Genomic DNA, 22,751 nt, shown 5'->3' with positions numbered 1-22,751 from the left:
GGGTTTGATGGAAGGGTCACCTAAGGCAAGGGCAAGATTCCTGTTTCTTCCAGAGAGCATCAGATGTGGCTCCAAGCACCGCTGACATATAATCTCAGCACCAGCCTCCTGAAATGCTCAGTGTTCGGTCATGTCTACATTTCTCTGACATCTTCCAGTGGGAAAGACATGCAGGGTTCATGCAAGTGCTACACAGAGGTACGAATTAGGGGACCCCCCCTACTCTGCAGGTTCCATTTCCAAACACAGTCAAGCCTCTATCCCCACGTGTCTAGACGATGCTGATCAGAAACTAACTGAATGCAAGGAACGCAATAAAAAGCATCCGAATAATTAACTGTCATTGCAGGGAGGCTGCTTAAACCCAATTATGATCAGACCCAGATTACCAAGGGATGAAGAAGGCAGAAATAAGATCCTTAGAAGGCAGGGGACAGAGCACGGGTACAAATGAAATTAATTGCACCTTGCACATGGGTAACACCTTCCTTTTCTTCCTCTTGCTGTGCAGTTTCTCACCTGAGCTCCAAAAATCCCAACAGCATAAGCCTGCTTCTTAGGGAGATCAGAAACAAGCCAGAAGGATCCTGAGCTTTATCATTTCTAGACTGGAATATCTTTGACACCACACGTACTGCTACAATTGCAACTTGTCAAATAGAGGAACTCTGAAGTGACAATAAATATTAATTCCCTGTGCTGGCTTTCAGTCTAAATCTTAGCAGATTGAAATATCTGCCACAGGAACATTAAAAGAAAAAAAAAAAAAAAAGCCAAAGTAGCAATAAAAGTCAAACAAAAGTGCCAGATTCAGCATCTACCACTGCCTGGTTTATGCTAGTCAAGTAACAGATGTTTCAGGCTGTGCATTTCAGAGGAAATTACACTGATACACTCATACAATACAGCAAATCCTGTTGCAAATTTGCAGAATATTTATTTCAGGAATAAGTCTGGCTCTACAAAAAAATGGATTTGAAACAAAATGACTTGGCTTACAAAGCCTACAGTGCCACTTTGCTCATCCGGCACCACAGCAGCAATGCTGAGATGAGATCAAAGATGATCACAGGAAAATTGTAGGTCCAGCAATGTCCATTTTTCATGCTCAAGGAGGGTTTTTTGCTGCTCACCCATCCTGTATCACCCCACGGCAGAGCCGGCAGTATTCGACTATGAGCAAGCTTAGCAGGATTCTTTGCCATTCACCTCTCCTGTCCGAGGAACACCAAAGGAACAGAGGTAAAGATCAGTGTGGTTCATCTAGCGTTGACCCATCGCTCCCGTCGAATGGCTGAGCACTTCAGGTAGAATCCTGAGTGGATTCACACCCAGGATTCCCATACAGTGACTGTGAATATTAATTTTGGAGGGTGGAATGTGTCTTCGACTGGGTATATGCCCAGTGTAAAGGACCGTGGAGCTCTGATTTCACACAGACAAGGCAAGTGGTAGGTGTGGATTTGGACTTGTGACCTCCTGGAGGTGGTTCTCGCTTTGGAAGCCCCTATGCCTCCAGTTTTGTCTCCCGGAGCAGCACGGCACTGCAAGAGGAATGGCGGGGTGCGAACAAGGGGGATCTGATAGAGGCTGAGCAGCAGCTGGCAAACATCTGAGAACAGGCAGGGCCCACAGCAGGGTCAGTGTTTACAAATAATAAATCATGTGAGCAGCGCTCACACCAATGTTTGGGAAAGAGTCCGCATCACCAGCTTGACCTCCTGCCCAGCTGGATTTTCTTTTTTTTCTTTTCCCTGAAGAGAAATAAACTGGGGCCCTATGCTGGAAACTGGGAAACTACACAAAAGTGAGCAATGAAATAAAGCTGGAACAATGACCAATTCACACAGTCTAGGGGGCCTTCTGCACATTGTCCACATCAAAATTTCCTCATCCCAAATAACTTCTTGCAAAAAACACAGGATGCTTTTATTGCCGAGTGGGTGGCGCTGGATACGGCATTGCCATTGGTGGGGAAAGTGGATGAACCACGCGTTATTTCACTGCAACCTTTCCTACGGGACATTGGCAGCAGGAATACCTCTCTGCAGTCTTTTTCACGGTTTGGTCACACAGTCACATAGATGACACCCTGCCATGCCAACCCCGAAGTATAGAATTTAACAGGAAGGAAATCAGTTTGCTCTTCTTTCCACCGTTCCCCGTTTCACTTCATTTTGGAGGCAACGTGCCCCTCTCCCCAGACACAATTATTTTGTGACAGTGAATCTCATGATAATACAAAACATGGAGAGCAAAACTAAATTACATCTTAGCGGTATCATAGCAAAGGTCCCCCGGTCCCGTTTTTCCTGGTTTACTTGATGGCACTATTCACATGCTTGGCACACCTGGGATGGTTTGCAGAACTGTGGCCATGATTTTTACGATTTTAAAGATGTAAAATATTGGTAAATAAAATTCAACTGGAAGCAAAGCCCAGGTGACCAGTGGAAAAGGAAGAAAGCCAGTACATTTATCTAGAAACTCCTGAGTTTAAGCTCCGCCGTGCCGAACCAGCAGCACAGGGGGTCTGCACCGCGCCGTTCGCGGTTTGATCCCGGTGACCGTTCCGCACCTGGGCACATGTCGCGTGTCGCAATTAACAGCGGCCGCCACCGGCGCGGAAGCGGCGCTGGCCCCGGCGGAGCCCCGGGGGGCGGCGGGAGGAGGCGCTGGAGGCCGCGGTCCCGGCCGGCCCTGCCCCGGGCAGCGGGGCCGCGGGAGGCGGTGCCTCTCGGGGAGGCGGGCCGGGCCGGCCGGCGCTGCCTTCCGGGGCTCGGCACGGCGGCCGGAGCCGGGCAGGATGCGCTCCGCCGGCCCGCTGCTGCTGCTCGGGGCCTGCCTGCTGCTGCCCGCGCTGCTCCCGGCCGCGCCCGGCGCGCACGGCAGCCAGGAGCCGGCGTCGGGCCCGGCCGCGGCGGTGAACGGCAGCCGCCTGCCCGCCGAACCGGCCGCGGCGCCCGGCAACCATAGCGGGGCCCAGCTCAGCCCGCTGCCCGCGCTGCTCCGCGACCTCTCGGCGCTGAAGGCCGCCGTCATCGGGGCCTGCGCCCTCACGGCCGCGCTCATCGCCTGCCTTCTGCTGCGCGTCTTCAGGTAAGGCCCGGCCGGGCCCGCCCCGGCAGGTGCCGGCGGAGCGGCCTCGGGGCTCCCTCCCCGCCGGCCGGGGAGGCGGGGCAGGCCGGGGTCGGGCGGGCTCCGGCGGGGCTGGCGGGAGGCGTTAAGCCCGCGGCCTCGCGGCGCCTCCCCGGAGCGGCGGGAGGCTCAGGCGGCACCGAGCTCCTCGCCTCTTATTCTTTTAAAGCCCGGCTTCGAGCGTGTGTAGATGCCTCATGAAACTCCTGGGGAGTCACAGGGGCACCGCCGGCCTCACAAACACGCATCTTCCTCCACTTCTGCAGAAAAAATGGGGCGGGAGTTGGGTTTCAAGTGGCTTTTTTCAGCTGTGGGGTATGAGGGGCTGGGACCAGAGAGGGCACAAAAACAGAACACAGGAAGTTCCATCTTAATGTGCAAAATACATGTTTTTATTTTTCACTGTGAGGGTGGTGGGTTTCTGGGGTGGGTGACCGGGGCGGTTGGGGGGTCTCCATCCATGGAGATGCTCAAAGCCCAGCTGCAGAGCTCTGGGAGGTCCTGCTCGATCTCCAGAGCTCCTGTCCCAGCTCAGCCATGTGCGTTGTGTTCACCCACAGGGTAATACAGGTACTCTCATTGTAGTAACTCATCCAGAGTATAGTAGACAAATCTTTTTTTTATCAAGTCTAAGCAGATAGACGTGAGGAGGTCCACCATAATCACAAATAGACCACAGTCCTGCTTTGACTGGAACCCTGCTCAGTGCTGTATAACCAAACTCCCCGATGTTTTGGTTGGGTAGATTGCTGGTGGATGCGAGCTTGTGTTCCCAGCACAGAGAGGGAACCGCGCTTATGGAGTTGGGAGAAGTGCTGGTGAGCAGCGGGAAGCTGGGCAGAGGTTTGCATCTGCTTGGTGCTTCTATCTTGTCCATTTAGTTTGGTGTAACCGGCGCGGGACAGTTCATTCGCTGCCCTTCACGCTGCTGAATTGGGTTGGTGCTGGCAAGGTAGCCCTTGAAACTCGTGTATCATCTCCCACTGCGAGGGACACAAGCAAATTAAACCGGATCCCTTTAGAAAGCCAGTCTTCCTCTCGGCTTGTTGCCAGAGCAGAAGAAAAGCAAATATTACAGTGCCATTTGGCACTGTTAGTGTTAATTATCACTTATCTCGGAGCAGTGCTGAGAGTCCCCGTGGTACACTGGAGGCTGCCTCTGTCTTGTGCAGTCTACAAATAATAAATATGTCAGGGAAGATTGCAAACTCTAAGTAGTTAATAGTCATCTGACTTGTAGGTTGGGGGAAAGAGCCTGGAGCAAGGAGCGGAGCGGCAGGGAGGAGGTGTGTGCCACGGCTCAGGTGACAAGCAGTTGGACAGGTGGAGCTGGCAAATTCTTCCTTGTTCTGTCTTCAGGCAGCTCCTTTGTATTTCCAGGATGGCTGAAGCTGAATGCTCTGCTCCTCCTGTTTCTGAATTAATTCCATGTAGGAAGGGCAGTGTTCACAATGGTAATATTGTAAAGTGTGGTCATAAAGACCCAAGTGATAAGAATTGATATTTTTTAAAGAAATTGATATTTAAGTGAATAGGTTTATGAGCTAAAGTTAAGAAGTCTCTAAGTACAGAACGAAAAGCTTAAGTTTCTGCGGCTAGTTCTCTCTGATCTTGGAGAGTTTATTTCCTCTGCCTCAGTTTCTTCTGGGTACAAAGTGAGACCTTGTGTCAAGGAGACCTGGCACAAGGCTGAACATCTCTAGCCAAAGAAAGCAAACCAACAGCCTTTAAAGACCTTTCCCTGTACCATAATCAGCAAAACCAGGTCCAGGTTGAAGTCACCTTGCCAATGGTAAATTAATTCTACCATGCCAAAGTTGTTATACAGCTGGTCAGAGTTAATGCAGTGTTAAAGACGTGAAAGAAAAAAAAATCCTTCTGAGATCTCTCCTATATCTATAATAGAACCTGTGAGGAAAATAGGAAATGAAGCTTTTGGCTTCTGATGGCATTTTTTTTTTATCTGACAGAGCACTTGTTAGTAAACAGTTATCCGAGTTGCAAATGGGACAAGAATAGCAACAGGTATGTTTGTACAGTGTCACACTTGTAGCTGACAACATAGATTGGAGGAGATTCTGTTGCAGAAGATATAAGGGATTTACCCTCAGTAAATGTAAAGCTTTTTTTTTTCATCAGAATAAGAGCTTTGTTCATACGTAGTCAAAAACATTGCATTTTTTTTGTTCTGAAGTGTCATGGATTCCTATGAAAGAGATTTTGCTGAAATCCAATCTTTGATTAAACCTTTACTGTGAAATTGCTCTGGGTTGCTGGAAGTAAATTATCCTTTTAGCTATGGGTTGTAGAGATGAAATGAAGTAATGATTGGCCAGATACTCTTGTAACAGGCACTGGATTTTTTTTTGTACTTTTTCTTTAATACATCTCCTTTGAATCTATTTTTATGTATATATATTTTGTTTTGTTTTGTTTTTTCTCCAAACAGCGATGTATTTCTCCAGCTTACCACCTCTGTTTTTAAGACAACCCTCAGAGATTCCTCTGCATTCGTTTTGGGAATGTTATGCTCTGAATCCATCTGATGGTCCTGTGATTCAGAATGTGGTATTGCCCAAAGTGATCTGAATTCCCTTTCTCTTTGCGGCTACTCGGGTCCAGGAAGACCAGCTAAGACCCTGCTCCTTGGCTGTGTGCGGCAAGGCCTAATTTGCTATAGTTGTTATTTGATTTTTTTTTTGCAAGCCCAGTTCTGGGCTTGCTTTCTTTTCGATACTCCTGGGCACTGCAGGGTCCCAAAACAAACCCATTTCCACAGCAGACCCAATTTCATGTTATGCTCGATCAAATAGTTGTGTAAGTTGCATTACCAAGACGCACAGTGTCTTGCAACAGTTTATGGACAGTTCATGTGGCTGAATTCACTCTTTGATCTGTGTTTTTGATTTTGCCTTTTTGCCCCCATATTCTGCCCTATTCCCCTCTCCTGGTGCAGCTCGGTTAATTTCAGTTACATTTCAATACAATTCTTGGATTCGGCTCCCAGGAAACGTAATTTTTCAGCTGTGGCCATCTGCCTTCTAGGGAAACTGGGTAAGTTACTTCTGCTCAAATGGACCAGCTGACAGCAACCCAAAGCTTTAGTTGCAGAAAATTGAGTGCATTAAGTGTGAGCTACATGTCTTGACCTGTCCTTGAATGAACAGAGCCCAGGCTGGAAAAGGCTGCTATTTATCTAGATTTTTAGAGAGAAGCTACCTGCCTATTTCTTAACTCATTGCTTTGTTATGTTGATGTTGTTTTCTTTATTTTTAAAGAAAGAAATAATTTTTTATAATAAATAATAATTTAATAATAATTTATGTAATAATTTCAATAATTTCTTTATTGTTATATTTATTTTCTTTATTATTTTTTGCTGTTTATTTCTTCCTCAAATACCACTTTAAGGTTAGTTTTCCAGTAATTGCAAAACTGGTATAAATTACTGAGATTGCGGAGAGAGGTTCAAGCGTATGATCATAGGATACAAGACCCTTTGTTCTATGAGTTGAGCAATTGCTCTGGGCCATCCAAGGCTTAACCCCACAGAGTCTGACTGATTTAAAATTGATTGTATTATAACCAGTTAGACTACTCCAGCAAAGACAAGACCTCTGCCAGGAACAGAAAAGAAAAGATCGCTATTAAAATGACCTTAAATGGAGAAGGAAAAAACCCCAACAAAAAACATCAACCCCAAAACATATATTTGTGACCCATGCTGAAAGCTTTGTTTAAACTGCCTGTAGTTTAGTTATGGCCACAAAGAATGACAAATGGGACACTTGTCCTGGGTCTCAGAGGTCCTGTCTTTGGGAATACTGGATTGTCTTGATGTGAGCGTGGCAGCAAACTGGCAGAAGGGAGGGAGAGGGGATTGCTGTCTCAAACTGTCTTGGGCTCTTTACAGCTCTCATGGGAACAGTCACAACAGAGGATGAATGCCAGTTTTTGTTGTAGGATTCACTGCCTTGGAGATTTTGGATATATCATAAAAGTCTCTATAGCTCTGCCCTATAAAACAGGGATGCTTCCCAAGCACATCTCAGACAATATTGGTGTGACTGTGCTCAGATGTTGGAAGTGCGTGCTGGCACTAGTACTGACCAGCAGATGTGAGTGGCTATATTTTAATTGCTTACAGACATCACTGCTTCATTGAACCACAGCAATATCCCATTTAGGTCCTCTTGAAGTTATTCCCAGTAGCAGTCTCTGATCTATCCCTTCTATTAGCAGCACAGTTAAACAAGGGGAAACTTCTGCTCTTTGTGGTGGTGTTTATTCCATCTTAAGGACTTGAGTGTTAGAAAAGACAGCACCTTCAGTTTGTTACAGCAAAATGAATATATACAGAAAACACGTGAGGGCTTAGCTTAGTGGTTTAACTTTCTTGTATACAGCATCACCCAGAGAGCAGAGATACCCAGCCAGAGCAACAGTAATGAAATATCACTGATCTAATTCATCAGCTGGTAATAAGCCTGGAGTTTCCACAGGTTTATATTTCCATAATTTTTTTTTAACTGCTAAGGGAGCCCATTAATAGCAAATAAACTGGTCCCAATTCCATTCCCAATATAACATTGCTGCAGTTCTATGAGGAAGGTTATATGTAGCTTAATTAGACTCCAATAAGCACTTTGCTAAGAAGGGGTAGAGCTTTTTTGATTTTTCTTTTTTTCCAGGGGATGGTCCCCTCCCCCTGCATCTCTTTTCAGGAAGCGTTAATGCCAGATTAGAAATGCAGATACCTCTCTGGGTCAAGAAAAGCATTATCTTTGAATATCAGGGTTGTTGACTAAAATAGATTGGAGGCGTAAATAATATAATGGACTAGTGAGTTGACTTGAGCATTTACTCTGCCACATGATGCCTCGGAAAGGAGGATGAAATGCTGCATATGACTGGTGCTTGATCAAAATAGCCCCCGGTCAAAATACAGAGACACAAAGTCAGCGTTCTGCTCCAGCCCTACTCTCTATGTTGTCCCTCCCCGTGCAGTGTGGTGGAGGGAGAAGATCTGATTTCTGATGGACCAGGCCCTGGTGTGGCACACGGTGGCAAAGGTATTGGAGCCTAAGGGTAGTACCAGTGTGTGAATGTCCCTGAGCCTGCAGAGCTCAGGAGGAACTGGAAACATGCTCCCATGCCCAATGAATTATTCTTCATCTTTTCTCAATTAAGCACAGTGCTCGTTACACCTGCCTTCTGTTAACACCAGTGAGTTGGTTTTGGTGGGAGCAGCACTGGGTGTAAAGTGAAAGGTTGATATCCCTGGCTGCAGTTAACTTTTTGTTTTCCTCTTTGTGATGGTTCAGTGCGAGACCTGTAGCATCCCCTGCTAATTACAGGGGGTGGCTGAAGTCAGACAGAAATGATGTGATTTTCTTTTTTTTATGCAGTGGAAAACAGTTTTCTGTGCTGAAATAGCCAGCACTACTTCTACCCTGGCTGAACTGCTTGGGGAGCATTTCAACTTGTTGTGCAAGGGGCATACTCTGCCCACAGCTCCCAGCACACTTCTAGTTTGCTTTAAAAAAAACCCACACAAAGTGAACGTGGCTGGAAATGAGATCCTCTCTTTGTCCATGAGCGCTAATGTGTCCTGATCCCATCCAGGAGGTCTCCAAAGTTCATGGAACATTTGTCTTGTAGTTCCTGCCCTGTGCTACTCTGCTGACTCTGCTATCTGTCTGCAAACAAAAGATGCTGCCTGGTGACTCCCGCTGGATAAAGTCTTTTTCTTTTGTGTTGTGGCCACTGATGATTACAGGGATCCTACTGAGGTTCAGGAGGTTTAATGTGCAATGGTTTCCCGATGGGCAGGCTTATTTTGTGTGCATGCAGGGGCATTCCCAAGGCTTTCCTTTAAAGTTAGGTTGAGTAATTCTTCTAGTGTTTATGAAACCTAGGGGAGTGATTCAAAAGAGCAACTGTGAGAAGATGGACCACTGAAAAGTGCAGATTAATGACAAATTAGCTAGGTAATCTGTTGTAGAATTAATAGAGGAATAAGAAGCAAGGAAAGGCGCTGTTGCCCTGCCAATGGCAAACAAGTGACTGTAGCAGCTTAGCCAAAAAACAGCAGCACACCGGGCTGCCTCCCTTCTCTAAATGAGCACTGTGGTTAAGTGAGGGTTGGGGAGGATTAATAGATGACCGTGCAGTGAGTTCTGCTCCAGGTCCTCTTTAAAGTCTAGTCCAAATAGGCTAATTAATGGCTGGAGGCTAAAGGGTTCTAGTTCTCCATTTCTAAAAATATCTATTCTGCAGTTAATTGCTTCAAACACTCTAATATTAACTGTTTCAAGATGAACTCTGTAGAATAAGTTATGTTTTCTAATGGGAGGGAGTGAGGGAGGATGTCTCTCAATAGAGTGGACCTGATATGCGGGTAAGGTCTTAAGTGACTGAACCTATGGGAACACCCTGTGGACTGTACATGTAAGGCTGTGCTTAGTTTGTTCTGACAGGCAGACGCAGGTTAGTTTTGGTCTATGTTTAGGCTTCACAGCATGACTAAATTTTTGTTGTAAAAGCCATACATTACTTGTAAGATGAGACCTCCCTGCATCACTTTGCTGCTGGGTCCTGGCCGAGAAGCAGAATAATACAGAGAAGTGTTTTCAAAAGGATTTACAAGTGTTTGGGTTAAGAGTCCTCCTATATTGGATATAAAATTGCTTGTTTCAACAACAGGAGTAATAGAACAAGCCAGCCGGTGCTCTACATGACACAGCGGCACAGATTGCTATAAAGAGTAGGCGACAGGAGACGACTTTGTTCTTGCTTCTGATGCGACCTGAGCCTTCAGAACAGAGAGGAAATGCAAACTACTCTATCCCAAGGGCTGGGACCTATTCGTTCAGCCCTGGACTACTGCCCGAAAGCTGTGCTAGGCAGGGGCACTGAGATTTCTACATCAGAGCTGTTCAGCGATTTAAATTGCCTTTTCTTTAAGCCTAGAAGGGGCTGTTGTGGTGGAGATGCAAACGCGGGGTTTGAGTCCCAGTCTCTGTGTAATGCTCACACTTTGGTTCTTGCTGCTGTGTAACTCTGCAAAAGGAGTCTGTTCTTGTTGCAAAAATGTCAGTGTTGAATCCAGCATATCTTGCAGGACATGCCAGGGCAAGACTTGTTCATGGTGAATGCGTGTTCATGATGCAGTGTCTGCTCAGAGCGACTAGCTGTTGTTACCAAAAATTAGGGGCTGCTTGCTTGTGCCTGCACCAGCTCCCTTCTCATGCTTGGGAGCTGCCAGTTTTGTTTTATAAGAGGTGGAGGGGAAAATTCTGCAGTTTTTTAGCCCAAAATATCCACTTTTCTCCCCAAAGGCTAGACATACACATCAGCACCTTCGTTATTGTATAATCACAAAGCTGGATTAATGCATGAGCAGTGTGACCCTCCTAATATGCATGAAAGGAGTAGGTGAAGTAAAAAGAACCCGCGCAATTCAAGCCACAGGGAGAGAATTAGTTGAAAAGTGGCACACCAAGTGTTTGTTAATTGGAAGTAAAAGCAAGTGTTAGAAAATAGGTCTCTCAAATGCGACACACAGGTGCTTGAGTATCTCTGTCTGAAAAGGAAAGTAAGGCTGGTGTCTATAGGAGGAGAGGTGTTAGGTACAGTTAGCTTCAAGTGATAGTTAATTATTTTTCATAGCACTTACACAGCACAGAGCATGAAACTTCTCAGATCAGCTCAAGGTTGTTGGCCTTGGAGTCCTGAGCTTGGCCTGATAGCATTAAAAGAGAGCAGGTTGTTTTGTACCCAGACATCACCATCCCTTTGCTCCTTATACTCCTGCCTAGAACATTCCCTTGTTTCAGCAGGGCTTAACCTGGGCTTTCTCATCTAAACACATTCACTAAACCATTGGCTGCTTCTGCTGATTAAGCCCACGTCTCACTTATTGAGCGTGGCAGCAGGAGGACGCGGAGGCTGCTGTGCTCATATGCCTGCCCTGGATGCCAGCGGGTTTCTGGTTCATCAGCGACCAAAAGGCTGACGGTGATCTGGATTGCAGTTGACGAGAAACTGTGCTTTACACTGACGGGCACAAACGGTGGCCTTGGCAAGGCAGCGGGAGGGGACACAGGCTGGGGACACAGCCTTCGTGTCTGGGGAGGTCTGAATCAAACAGGGCAGTGATTCAGTGTTGGTGGTAATGGATTCAGCGTATCCATGGAATTCTGTATAAAAATGATGTGTCTCTCCCTGCCTCTGTGTTTCAGGTCTGGCAAGAGGATTAAGAAGACCAGGAAGTACGACATAATCACCACTCCAGCCGAGCGAGTAGAAATGGCTCCTCTGAACGAAGAAGACGATGAGGATGAAGACTCGACAGTGTTTGATGTGAAATACAGGTACTACTGCGAGCCTATCTGGTTAGACTTGCTCACTGAGCTCTTATTAGTGAAGATAGCTCTTTTCTTCTCTGCTGGGCCAGCTCGGCAGAGATGAGGCAGTGACAGTCTCACCTTGCCCAAGCATTATTGCTCTCCTTTACAGCCCTTCTGCCTGTTCGCAGCACATGTTGCTCCATACTCTCCCGCTCTTGTATTAACCACGTTGCTACCCCTAGGCTGTCTGCCCTCCTCTTTCCTCTGCAGAGCAGCACAACAGGAAACATGTGCCTCAGATATCTCACAAGGTTTAACAGACTGAACTTCCCCTCTCGGGCAGCTGTTGGCAGTCGTTCCTGTGCGCTTTTCATGTCTACACACGCACTGGATGGAGGGTTGTAGATCAGGAGCTGCTTTCCCAAGCACTGCCTTTGCCCTGAGCCTGGGAGGGAAATGACAGTGAATCTCCACCAACCTTTGGGTTTATACCAGGGTGCTCTCACGTTGTTCTGTGACAAAGAGAGGACTGTGGTCCCTCGCTGATGTTGTCAGTGGTTATCCCTTAGCAACAAACTTTCTTTAAATATGCTTGTCTTTTTGAGATAGCGGTGTGACAACCCAGAACTTTGGGTGCCTATTCTGGGTGTGAGATTTATAGCAACCACTCAGCACATAAAGATGCTGCACATTGATTTATGGCATCAGGGTATCTGCATCTCTTATTTTTATTTGCATCAAGCCATCCAGAGCATTTGAGTTGCATTCTCATCCAAATAAGGCCTACTCTAAAATCTGTGTCACTTTGGCTGAAATAAGCTCTCCTAATTATAAAAACACAGATCTTGACAACTCCTAACTGGAGATTTTACAGACTTTACTCATGTTGCCCATCTCCTAACTTTGGAAAGGGAGAACAGCACATTTGCTATAAGCACATGCGTACCATCATCTAAAACACATAGCACCACATGCCCTGCTGGTAGTTTTGAAAATAACTGTGTTATTTCTCCATATGAAACAAGAAAGGGTGGGAGTTGCGCCTTTATGTGTAAATAATCAGTTCTTGAATTAGGAGACTTCTATCAGTCCTTGCCTGACTGTTTGCATTCTCTGTAGCTGCCCTGTGTTTGGTCTAATAATTTCAGCTTGTGCAGTTTTTACTTTGGGACTGAGCTTTGTTAAACCTGGAGTGCAGAGATCTGTCTTGCCATGGCCAACTTTAACAGCCAGTGTCTCTTGTCCCTCTTAACTTAGTACTTTCTCTGTGAACTTTTGGTAGCGAGATCAGAGGGGTTTTCCAAAGGCTGAGAACAGAGGCTTCTCAATCAGGGCAGTGCTTCAGGATAAGATGTCTAATAGTGTAACACGAGACGAACGAAGAAGAGAGCTCGCTGGAAACCATCTGACTCATGAGAGCTGTGGTCGTGGTACGTGACGTTGCGTCCCTGGAGCACACGCTGTGCTGATGCTTTCACAAAAGTAATTTGGTCTTCCTGGGTTCTTTTGCAGTACAAATGGCTCTTCACCTTGTGTGATGCTCTGTTCGGGGACTGTAGGGGTTTTTGGCTCTTGGCCAACCAGCCCTCTTTTCAGCTGTGGGAATTCCTCCTGTCTGCCACTGTGCAGCAGATATTAAATTCCCCATTTTCTGAAGACCTTGTTGCTTCAGACATAGCTCAAACAGAACTACATCAGTTTAGAGGGAGAGATCATCTTACATGTTGCTCTTGAAAGATATGCCTGTGGGCTGGACTGCCCATTGTTCAGTCATGTAACTAACATGCTGCCATATCTACAGCAGAAACTAGTTTTCCGTAGCTGTTTAAACCTAGGATTTTCAAAGTCTTCCTGGCTTCTGAATAGCACATGAAATTAGGGGTAATCTGTTGTCCTGTTCATTTTTTTATTTAAAGGCTGTGAAACTTGGGGGAAAATAGTCCATTCCCCATAAAGTTGTGATTTGTCATGGTGTTTGCTCAGTGCTTTCCACTAGAAAGGCAGCAAAATATTTTTAAAATGCAGGCATCTGTCAAAACATGGGAACAGAGTGAAAAGGGCACCAGTTTTCCAAAGAGCAACGCAGTAGGGACATGTTGGCTGTGATGGACTATAAGCATTAGTCAGTCCAGGTGTTACTTATGTACTGTAAGAAGATCATATGCTTTGAGATCTCCAGAGTTACCACCAGCATGGCAGTAGGAAAACATCTGAAGAGCTGGCCTGGAGTCCCATGACGTTAGGTACTGCCTAATACTAAGTACGTTACCCCAGTATTAACCTGCTCTGATATGCAGGTCACAAATCGAGTCTTGTTTTGGGTTTGTGGTGTCTTTGCTGGGGCTGATGTGGGGAAGCTCTAGGCTGGTTAGTTTGAGGTCCCCTCCCATAATTGAAAGATCCATATTGGCACTTGCCTCTGTGTTTGGAGGAATAATTGAGATTCTCTGCTGTCTCCCCCATGTAATGCAAACAGCACTCTAATTAAGGCAGTTGGTGTCTAGCAGCAACAGGGGAGAAGCAACAAATACCTCTCCAATTGTTCTCATGCAGTTAATTTTCTTTCCTTTAATGCTTGTCCTTGTGTGCATTTGTTTCCAATCTTACATGAGGCATCAAAGAACAGCAGACAGTGTAAATTGGTCTGTTGGATGAAGGTTATTATTATTTCTTTTTTTTTTTTTTCAGGAGACTTTAGGGTTTTGGGCTCCCGGTAGATCCCACCCCCCACTTCCCTTGGGCAGCCAAGCAATGAGAAATAACCAACTTCTTCTCATAAAGCAGACTAATGAGACCACTTCAAAATCTTAACCAAACACAGTCCTTTCTGTGGATGCAAAAGCCACCCACTGCCTGGCTCTGACAAATGCAGAACCGTGTGTGCCGGATTAGGTACCCCCTTTGTGATCTCATTTCAGTTGCAGGGAAGCAGTTCTGTCAATGACTTCTCTAATCCTGCAAGCACCATTTCTGCATGACGAGAATCTGAGAGTGTAAATCAAAGATTGTCACAGAGCAAAGATGACAAATCACTGAGACATTAACACCTCCTTGAAAAGCTTCATGGAAACCATACTTATTTAATATGGAGGATGGTTTTCTGTGTGCATTTGGTATTGAAAGAGGCATTTGGATGAGAAATGCAGGAGTTGTTGTGAAATTATGAAAGCAAACTGAACGTGAAGAGGGTGTTTGTTTCTTGATCGCCAGTTCAATCTGTGCTGTGGAAGGTCGAAAAGTATCCCTGTCCAGTTGATTTTTTGGACCATATGAACTGCATTGGTCATAATTTTCCAGATGTCAGGTATTTTTTTTTGTTTTATGATGGGATTACGCTTGCTGCACATCTTGGAAAATGAGTTAGTGGAAAGCTAAATCCTATCCTCCAAGTGCGCTCTTTCTCATCCTACCGGTAGAACTCTGTTTTAAGGTTCCCCTCTCCTTTTTGCTCCTTGAGCATGTTTTTTTCAAGAAGGGAAGGGAAAATTGTGCAGGTTTCATCATCTTGTACTTGATGGGGCTAAGCCATTGATACATCAGACAAGTTGGCACTATGTGATACTTGAGAAGAGAGGAGTGAGATAAAGTAGGTTACAGGCAAATGCCCTGACAAACTGGTGTTAGTGTCCATCCCCCATCACAGAGCACTTTGCTTGTTTTGTGTAATAAAAGAGATTAAAACAGCTGCAAAAAGAACCAGTTTCTGAAAAGGTAAATAAAATTGTTAGCTTATTAAGCTTATTAACTCTAGCGGAGCTCATTGGGGGATTTCTTGTCAGCTTCAATAGAAAACTGAAAACAAGTACTGAATAAATTCTGTGGCGCCTGGCACATGAAAGGTTTTGAGAGCACGTCAGCAATGTGAGATACCAGCAGCATCTCCTCTCCCTGCTGACTTGCAGCTGGTGGAGGCCGTGCGTTCCGCTCTTGCTGCGCTTGCTGGGCCCGGCTGGGCGGGTTTCACAACCATCCCAGCCTCATCCCGGGTTGATTTGTGCCATGTGAGAGCCCAGAGCTGGGGAAGAACTTGGAATTTAAATACCGGAGCTGGAATAGTCCCAGCCCTGGTGTCAGGTTCCTAAATAAGTACTGGAAGTTTTTCTTGGGGCACATCGAAGGCTCCATCCTTCCTGTTGGCTAAGTGAAATTCCGCAGTTTGTTTTCCACATGGATTGTCATTTTTGCCTCTAACAGCGGCAGCACTAGCAAAACACAGAAGCATTTTAGGAATGCATCTTCCAAAGTGCTCTTGAAAGCAGGAAGATGTATGTGTAAGGAGCGGTGGCAGGCAGAGGGAGAAGGACAGGAGCTCCACCATCATGGGACTAAAGGACTTTTGAGCTTGCAGGATATATTAGAGGAAAGATGCACCACATGTGAAGGCTGGATTCCGGGTTCATCCCTTTTTTCAGGCACTGATAGCATTGAAGTGTGTGAAAACATCTTCATCACAGTTGCAGGGCTCAGCCTTTAATGTGCTCAAGTCTTTTGGGAGTCCCTGTAAAATATGAGAGTTACACTATCGGTGTCTTCTCTTTTCTTTGAATATGTCCTTTCCAGATCCTGACGGTATGTGCAGTGCTGAATGGAGCAAGGTATTGTCTGCTTGTTACAGCAAGGGAGCGGCTTTAATGGATTGTTTGCCAGCAAAAGCCACAGGCTGTTCTGGATGATGCTAGGTGAATTGTGCTAGGGTTTGTAGCAGCTTATGTTTTCTTTCTTGCAGCAGGCAGAAGTTGCGTATAAATGGAAAGGTATCATTTATCCTCATCTGCAGGAGCGCGAGTCACTAACACAGCTGCTTACTGTAAACACAACAAATTGCCAAAGCTTTGGTGCTGCAGTTAAGGATTTCCTGTGGTCCACAGCAGGGGAGGAAAGAGATGGTCAAAAAGTGTTTTTTGTTTGGTTTTTGAAGGCCAGGTTCTTTCCTCGTGTGACTGTGACAGTTGTTAGAGAGCTCACCGCATTTGCTGCCTGTTGGGTCGATGAGACACTGGCGGTGCAGTCCTACAGGAGGGCTCTCGCCTCCTTCATAAGTGTAACAAGTTCCTATTAAGTCTGGTTTTTTGGAACCCTGAGGCAGTTAAAGCAGCAGGGTGTCAGGAGGAGAATCCATAGCAAGGAGGACAGTCCACGTGTGATGGTTAGTAAGGGGCTGCACTGGTGAGAAAGAAGCTGTGAGGTCCAAGACTCTGTTTCCCATGCAGTGAAATAGCAGCCCCCCTGTGCACACTCCTTTCTCTGCTCTGCACAGTGGCTGGTCGCAGCATCTCTCAGCATCTGGGATTTGTCTGCTATAACTCTTTTTCCTTCGCTTGGCCTGGCTTCTCCTGGCACAGTGTTAACGTATCAGTGTCCCGTGTCACCATGGAAATCAACTGCTGGGGGGAACTGATGGCAATTACAGAAAATAATGCTGCCTTTTCTTTGTGATATTTTTTTTTTCCCCCCACTTTGCACAGGGGTTCTCATCTCTACCTGTGAGCTATTTGATTGCAATTCTATGGCTGTACTAATTCTTCCTGCCTTCCAGGTAAAGCAGCTCCATTGAACATTGGTGCCCTGCGAGATGTCATTCTGCTGTCGAGGGACCTGCTGAAGCTGTAACTGTGAAAGGGGAGGCTTTCATCTCTGCAGCGTTACAACCAAACCAAGCCTCGCCTCCTCAAGGTGCTGTTTGTACAGCAGGCTATGGATCTTCTGGCCAAAACGTCACTGTTCAGTTCCTGGTTTCCAAACTTCTGGTTTGGAATGATCAGGGTTCCTCTTTGCAAACTCAGCTCTCTTTTGCTTTAGGAAGGCTGCAGTGTCACTAAAGCCTGACAAGATGCAGCCCTGTGTACTGACTTGCAGCTCATTATGGTCTAAATAAGTTTTGCAGAAGGAAGAAGAAAAGGAAGATTGAACCAAGCTGCCCCAAGGACTTATTTTCTAAAATTCTAATTCAATACTTCAGTCACTGTTAAACTTCAGTCATTGTTAAACAGATCATGGTTAAAAAATATAATCAAGAAGCTTATGTTTCTGGGCCTTACAGAAGTGATTTATGACCTTAAGTGGTAAAAATGTGTAAGCCATGCTGAAATGCCACATTGTATGTTTAGTGTAGGATTTTTGGGGGGAGAGGGTGAGAGGTTGACTCATGTAAAACATTTTCTTGACTTGCTACTGATTTTTTGTTTAAAACAATTGCACTAAGCTTTCATGATAACATTCTCATTGTCCCCGAGAGCTCTGGTCAGACCAACTTCAATAAATGAGACCACAGGGAAATAAAAAGAATTGGGCATGCCCTAAACTACAACAGTCTTGGATTAAAGAAGATATATTTTTGTAATTTTCTGTCCTTCCACAGGGTGTGAAAACAGTGTTTTGTACTGTCCTGTGCTTACTGTAACTTGTCTACAATTCATCTATATTACCTTTTTTCTAAGCAAAATAAGTCCTCATGTGGAATGATTAGACTGCAGAAAGAACACCTCTTACTTTTCATGGAAGCTTCATGTAAGTGATCTTCATGTGTATCAAACTGGAAGTTTTCCCCTGCCGCCTGCTTGACAAATCCCCTTTAACTCAAGGATGCTTTTCTAACCATCGCTCCCTGCTGTGCTTTGTGCTGCAGAGGTCAGAGCTGTGGGTTGACGCTATGAGAATTAGATTGCCGCGTCTGGATGGATTGGGTTTAGGAGACCGCAAGCATGAACGCTTTCCAGGCCATCGTTAGAAAGGGCAAACCAAACTGGTTTTGTTTCTTTGCTTTGTGGTTTTCCTTTAAAGTAACCACAAATGCAGTTCAGACTTCTCTTTGACATGTTTATTCTCTGTTTTCTGCACCCCTTAACACCTTTTATTTTGGGTTTTTAAGCTGGCTGGAACTTTGCTTTTCTTGGGGAATGCACATTATCCATTTGTTTCAGGATTGCCCCACCGTTTGCTTGACCCTTTTCCAGCCTCCTGCAGCTACAACCCCTCAAGGGGCTGCAGCGTATCTGGCAAAGCACCATCTTTGCAACAAGCTGCCAGTTTGGGGGGTTTTTTTGAAGGCCAATTGGGATTTGAGGTTTGCTGAGAACACTGAACTGCTTTGTCATGATACCACAGTGTCCACCAGCTCTGCACGGTTCCCTTGGGCCCTGCAGTTGGTAAAAGGAGGTGAAGTGGAAATTTTTTGTCTCTCTTTCCAGCAGCCTCGTGCTTTCTTCAAAGAAACTCCCATAACACAGCTTGCTTTCAGTTTTCAGCAGTGGCTTTGCAAACAGCCCACTCAGGCTGGCTGGAGAAAATCCCACAGCAGACTGGTGTGTTACTATTAGTCATCAAGGCAATATAAAAACGCTATGTTGTTTTCATTCATAGAATGAATTTGAGTCATTCCATATTACTGTTACTAAGCAATATTTAATGTCTCAGCTGCGAGGTGAGGATGGGGTTGAGGTTGTGTCCTGGCTGGTGGGAATTGCAGGGACCAGCAGGTTAAACGATGCTGTACGTTGAGATGAGATCTGGGACTCTTTCCCTGCCTGGGTAAAACAGGCTTCAGATTTAAGCTGGATGACTCTGAACAAAATATTGTGTTGCTTCAGGACTAAAGTGCTTTGAAGACAGAGAATTGAACTTCTTAGGCAGACGAAGTTCTTTTGAAGACAGAGAAGTGACGATGCTGAGAGGAGAGAGGTTAAAAGCTGATGTTGTATCTGCAGAAGGTGGAGGAGCGAGGTGACTGCCATGTCTGAGCAGACACCATGGCAACACGGTCACGTCCACTCTTCTGCTGAACTCATTAATCTGGGCATCAGGCACGCTGGAGGAGTGGTGGAGAGGGGATGAAACCTCTGTGCATGAAAGAAAGGAGAGACCAAGTTATGTAGGAGAGAGATGAGAGGTAAAGGTGCATAAAAGGCACTTCTCGTTTCCAGGGGTGAGTTCTTGAAATCAGGAGTTTTTCCACCAACTTCGGTCACTTGCTGAGTTAGGCTGGTAAAGGCCACATGCTTTCTATGTGGCTAAAAGATCACACTATTTCCATAATATGACTAAATATCAATGATAAACAGGGACCAGGTATTTAAGATGCTGAAGACAGAGGTGCCCAACAGCCACTGGGATGCTCTGGTTCCTTGGGGAGGTCCCAAACCCTGTGCCGTAAGCTAAAAAGTGCTTATAGGGAAGCAGCAGCTGCTTGGTGGAACTAAAAGGCCAACCTCACCAGTTGCTCACGGTCATGAAAATAATCTGAATGCTTTGTTTGATATTCAGTTGCTGTTGCAAATGTGAGGCAATGTTTACCTCTACAAAAGTTGCTGTATGTGATTTAAAGTGTCTGGTTAAATATTCTATATCTATATTTAGTTAAGATTTTAAGAGCACTTGACGTGACTCATCTAATAGTATATATATGAATATTTTTTTAATGGTAGGAATTAGTTTAAAACAGTTTTAATAATATGGACTGTTTGGTTCAGGTAGTTCTAGGAGTTCATTGGAGAAGAAATAGCCATTAACCACTACATGAATGTTTGACCTTAACGCTCTGTGTATCTTACACCGCAGATTTAATCTGCTTGTGACTGTAGTGTTTTAGTACCTGCTGCTATTTTGTGTTGCATAGTCAAACTGGCTTTGTTCGAGAGCATTTTTAAAGGCATATTTTTTTTGTTACGGAAAATGAAAAGACAAATGTTATTACAGAGGTCTGTCTGTAGCTCACTGCTTACAAAATCAACCAACTAGTCTCAGAGTCAAACCAAGCAAGTGAATTAGAGGCTTTGCTATTTGTGCATGCTGTGCTGTGGAGGAAAAACCCTGCGCAGAATTGCAGCATCTCTGCTCTAACCACAGCCCTGTCACCAGAGATTGCATTTGAGAGGCCAGAAGTTGGTGTGCCGTGCTTGCCTGCAGAAGTAAGTCAGAAGAACACAGATAATTCTGTATTTTTCCCCCCCAGAAGACAAGGAGTTAACTGCAAACACTTATTTGCACGCTAACTTGTGCCATCCTAATGCACATCCTAAGCCCAAACTGACTTGTAGAAATCTACAAGCACTAATAAAGCTTGAACACACAAGCACTAGTGCATTTGAACATTTTATTTTTAACCGTTCCCCCTAATTCACTCTATGTGCTGTGATCTCTGCAGGGTGGCAGGCTACCGTTTTTCATTAAGGGTTTTTTCCTCTGCTAGGTAAGTTTCCGCTGCTGCAGTTTGTGTGTGAGGAGCTATCAGGACCATGCGTTTTGTTTTGTGCAGTTGCTTGAACTTTGTTTAAAAATGTTTAAAGAGAATTTGTCATTGTGACCAAAGCTTCTTTGTAAGAAAAAATTATGAGTTTGAATGAGCTTCTCATGTTTCAGTACAGACTTCCATCATTAAACATGTTCTTGGACTCCTGCTTTGTGTTGTGTGTTACATTTAGGGGGCGAATTGGAAAAGGGCTGTTGCTTGGTGAAGTTTGGTGAATTTGAGAGCTTTGTGTGATGCCTCCTTAGAGGGTTACACATCTCTGCAGTGCAAATCCCGTTGTCCTGTGGCCGTGAACCCAAGCACAACAAGGAGAGAAACTGCTTTTAGCAGCACAGAAGAGTAATATGTTTAATTACAAAAATCTTTGGTTACAACCAGGTCGGTACCTTGGAGCCCACAAACTGCAGACCCATGGGGTGAACCAAACCACATCCCCTCCCTGTGGCACCCAGGTCACATCACAGCCATTAAGCAGATCTGGTTCCTTCCACTTCAGTCTTGCTTGACCAAGTTCTCTGTCTCTGAAGCAGCTTTGCCATGTGGCTTTCAGGGCATGGTGAGAGGCTGAACTGCTAGAGATAAGGGTCAGGGCAATTTCAGTCTTGCTTGTTTGTTGTCGTGGGTGTTTTAGCAGCACTCTGAAGTCTGTTTTCCTCTTACACTATTTTTCCATGGAGTGCAGATGCTCTGAGACCCTGGAACAGCTACAGGACAGCCTGATCCTTTACCCTCTGCATGAATCAGCTCTGCCTCCCTCCTCTCCCACGTACCAATGATCCTGCCTTGATGTCTTCATCTCCTCAGTAAGTCTAAGAGTAATGTGGTGCTGCAGACAAAAGGCAGCTGCTGTCCAGCCAGTGCTTTTTAAATTATGTCCTGCCAGTAAAATAAAGCTTGATCTAATTCATAATACTCAACAAAATGCTATTAGGCTTCAGGCATGAGCCAGCCGTTGTGCAGCAAAGCTGGTTTGTGTACGAAGTTCAAGACACATCAAGGTGAGCCCCAACCTAACCCTGGGCTGTGGCTAAATAGGACAAGTACCCCTGAGCATCAGCTGCAAAGGGGATTTTTCATGTAATAGGAAGGCAGCAGCTGCAATCTCTGGGTGTATTTACCTTTCCGATGAGATCTCAAGTGGAAGATGAGCAAATGACCAAAAATGTGGTGTAAATTATTAGCTAAGGGTTGAAGAGCTAGAGCTTGAAGATGATGATTGCGGCTGGGGCTCCAGGCAGGAGGGGTGAGGGCCAGTTTGGCCCTTTCTGAACCATGATATGGGGGACATCTGCAACTCCCTGGCCAGGGTTCCAGCTTTGTGCTGTGCAGATGAGGGACTGTTGGTTTGAGAGATGATGGATAAAGCTTAGATAACCTACTGCACTATTTCAGCCAGATCGATTCACTTTAAGGGTAGCACATGTCATCTACTTAAAGCTCTTCCCAGTTCCTCTGGGCTTCTTACACTGTTTCTTTCTGGAAAATTTAATTCAATGTACATGTTATCATTCTGGCTTAGCAGCAGGTACTTGCTTGGGACTTCTACCAGTTCCAAAACCCAAATGACCCAGTTTGGCCATCTTGTCTGACCTGCCTTGTGCAGCACAGAGTGCCCCTGGGGGCTCCTCTGTGAGTCCAAAAGCCAGTGAAATAACCGGCAGCATTCCCACTTACAGGCAGGAGAACAACCCGCTCCGGGCTATAGGGTCACAGAAGCCAAACTTGCTGTCCCTGCTCACAGTAAAACCTCAGCTGGGAGTTTCAGGGGTGTTTTTCTCACCAGGTAACAGGTATTTTTGCTGCCACGAGTCTGTTAGAGGAGGTACAAGGGGGCCTAGGTTTGTGTGGCCAGTCCTCATCAGCTCTGATGCCACCCCAGGATAATCACTGCACTGCTGCTGAGCAAAAATAAATGCTTCAAATCACCATCAGTTCCTTGAGGCATCACTTCCAAAACCTCTGCCTCCTCCCTCAGTTGTTTCCCACACCCACCATGAGTTTCCAGGCTGCCTCTGCCC

General features: G+C 45.6%; 1 protein-coding gene across 1 annotated transcript; it reads left to right on the top strand.

The window, feature by feature from the left end:
• The first annotated feature begins 2,750 nt into the window (after positions 1–2,750).
• On the top strand, positions 2,751–20,875 carry FAM174B (family with sequence similarity 174 member B). The gene is made up of 3 exons (XM_082060623.1): positions 2,751–3,099; positions 11,382–11,513; positions 17,026–20,875. The coding sequence occupies exons 1-3, from the start codon at positions 2,807–2,809 to the stop codon at positions 17,027–17,029; spliced, it is 429 nt and encodes a 142-aa protein (XP_081916749.1). The 5' UTR covers positions 2,751–2,806; the 3' UTR covers positions 17,030–20,875.
• Positions 20,876–22,751: the final 1,876 nt, after the last annotated feature.

This window comes from Streptopelia decaocto (assembly GCF_964273445.1).
Source record: "Streptopelia decaocto genome assembly, chromosome: 9".
Classification (NCBI taxonomy): Eukaryota; Metazoa; Chordata; class Aves; order Columbiformes; family Columbidae; genus Streptopelia; species Streptopelia decaocto.
The sequence above is the reverse complement of the archived record's forward strand: the minus strand, read 5'-3'. Positions and strand labels throughout refer to the sequence as shown.

Bases quoted from the DNA above. Each gene is read 5' to 3' on its own strand.
- FAM174B (XM_082060623.1), top strand. From the start codon at position 2,807: ATGCGCTCCGCCGGCCCGCTGCTGCTGCTCGGGGCCTGCCTGCTGCTG. The intron at 3,100-11,381 runs GTAAGGCCCGGC...TCTGTGTTTCAG, and splicing joins CTTCTGCTGCGCGTCTTCAG to GTCTGGCAAGAGGATTAAGA.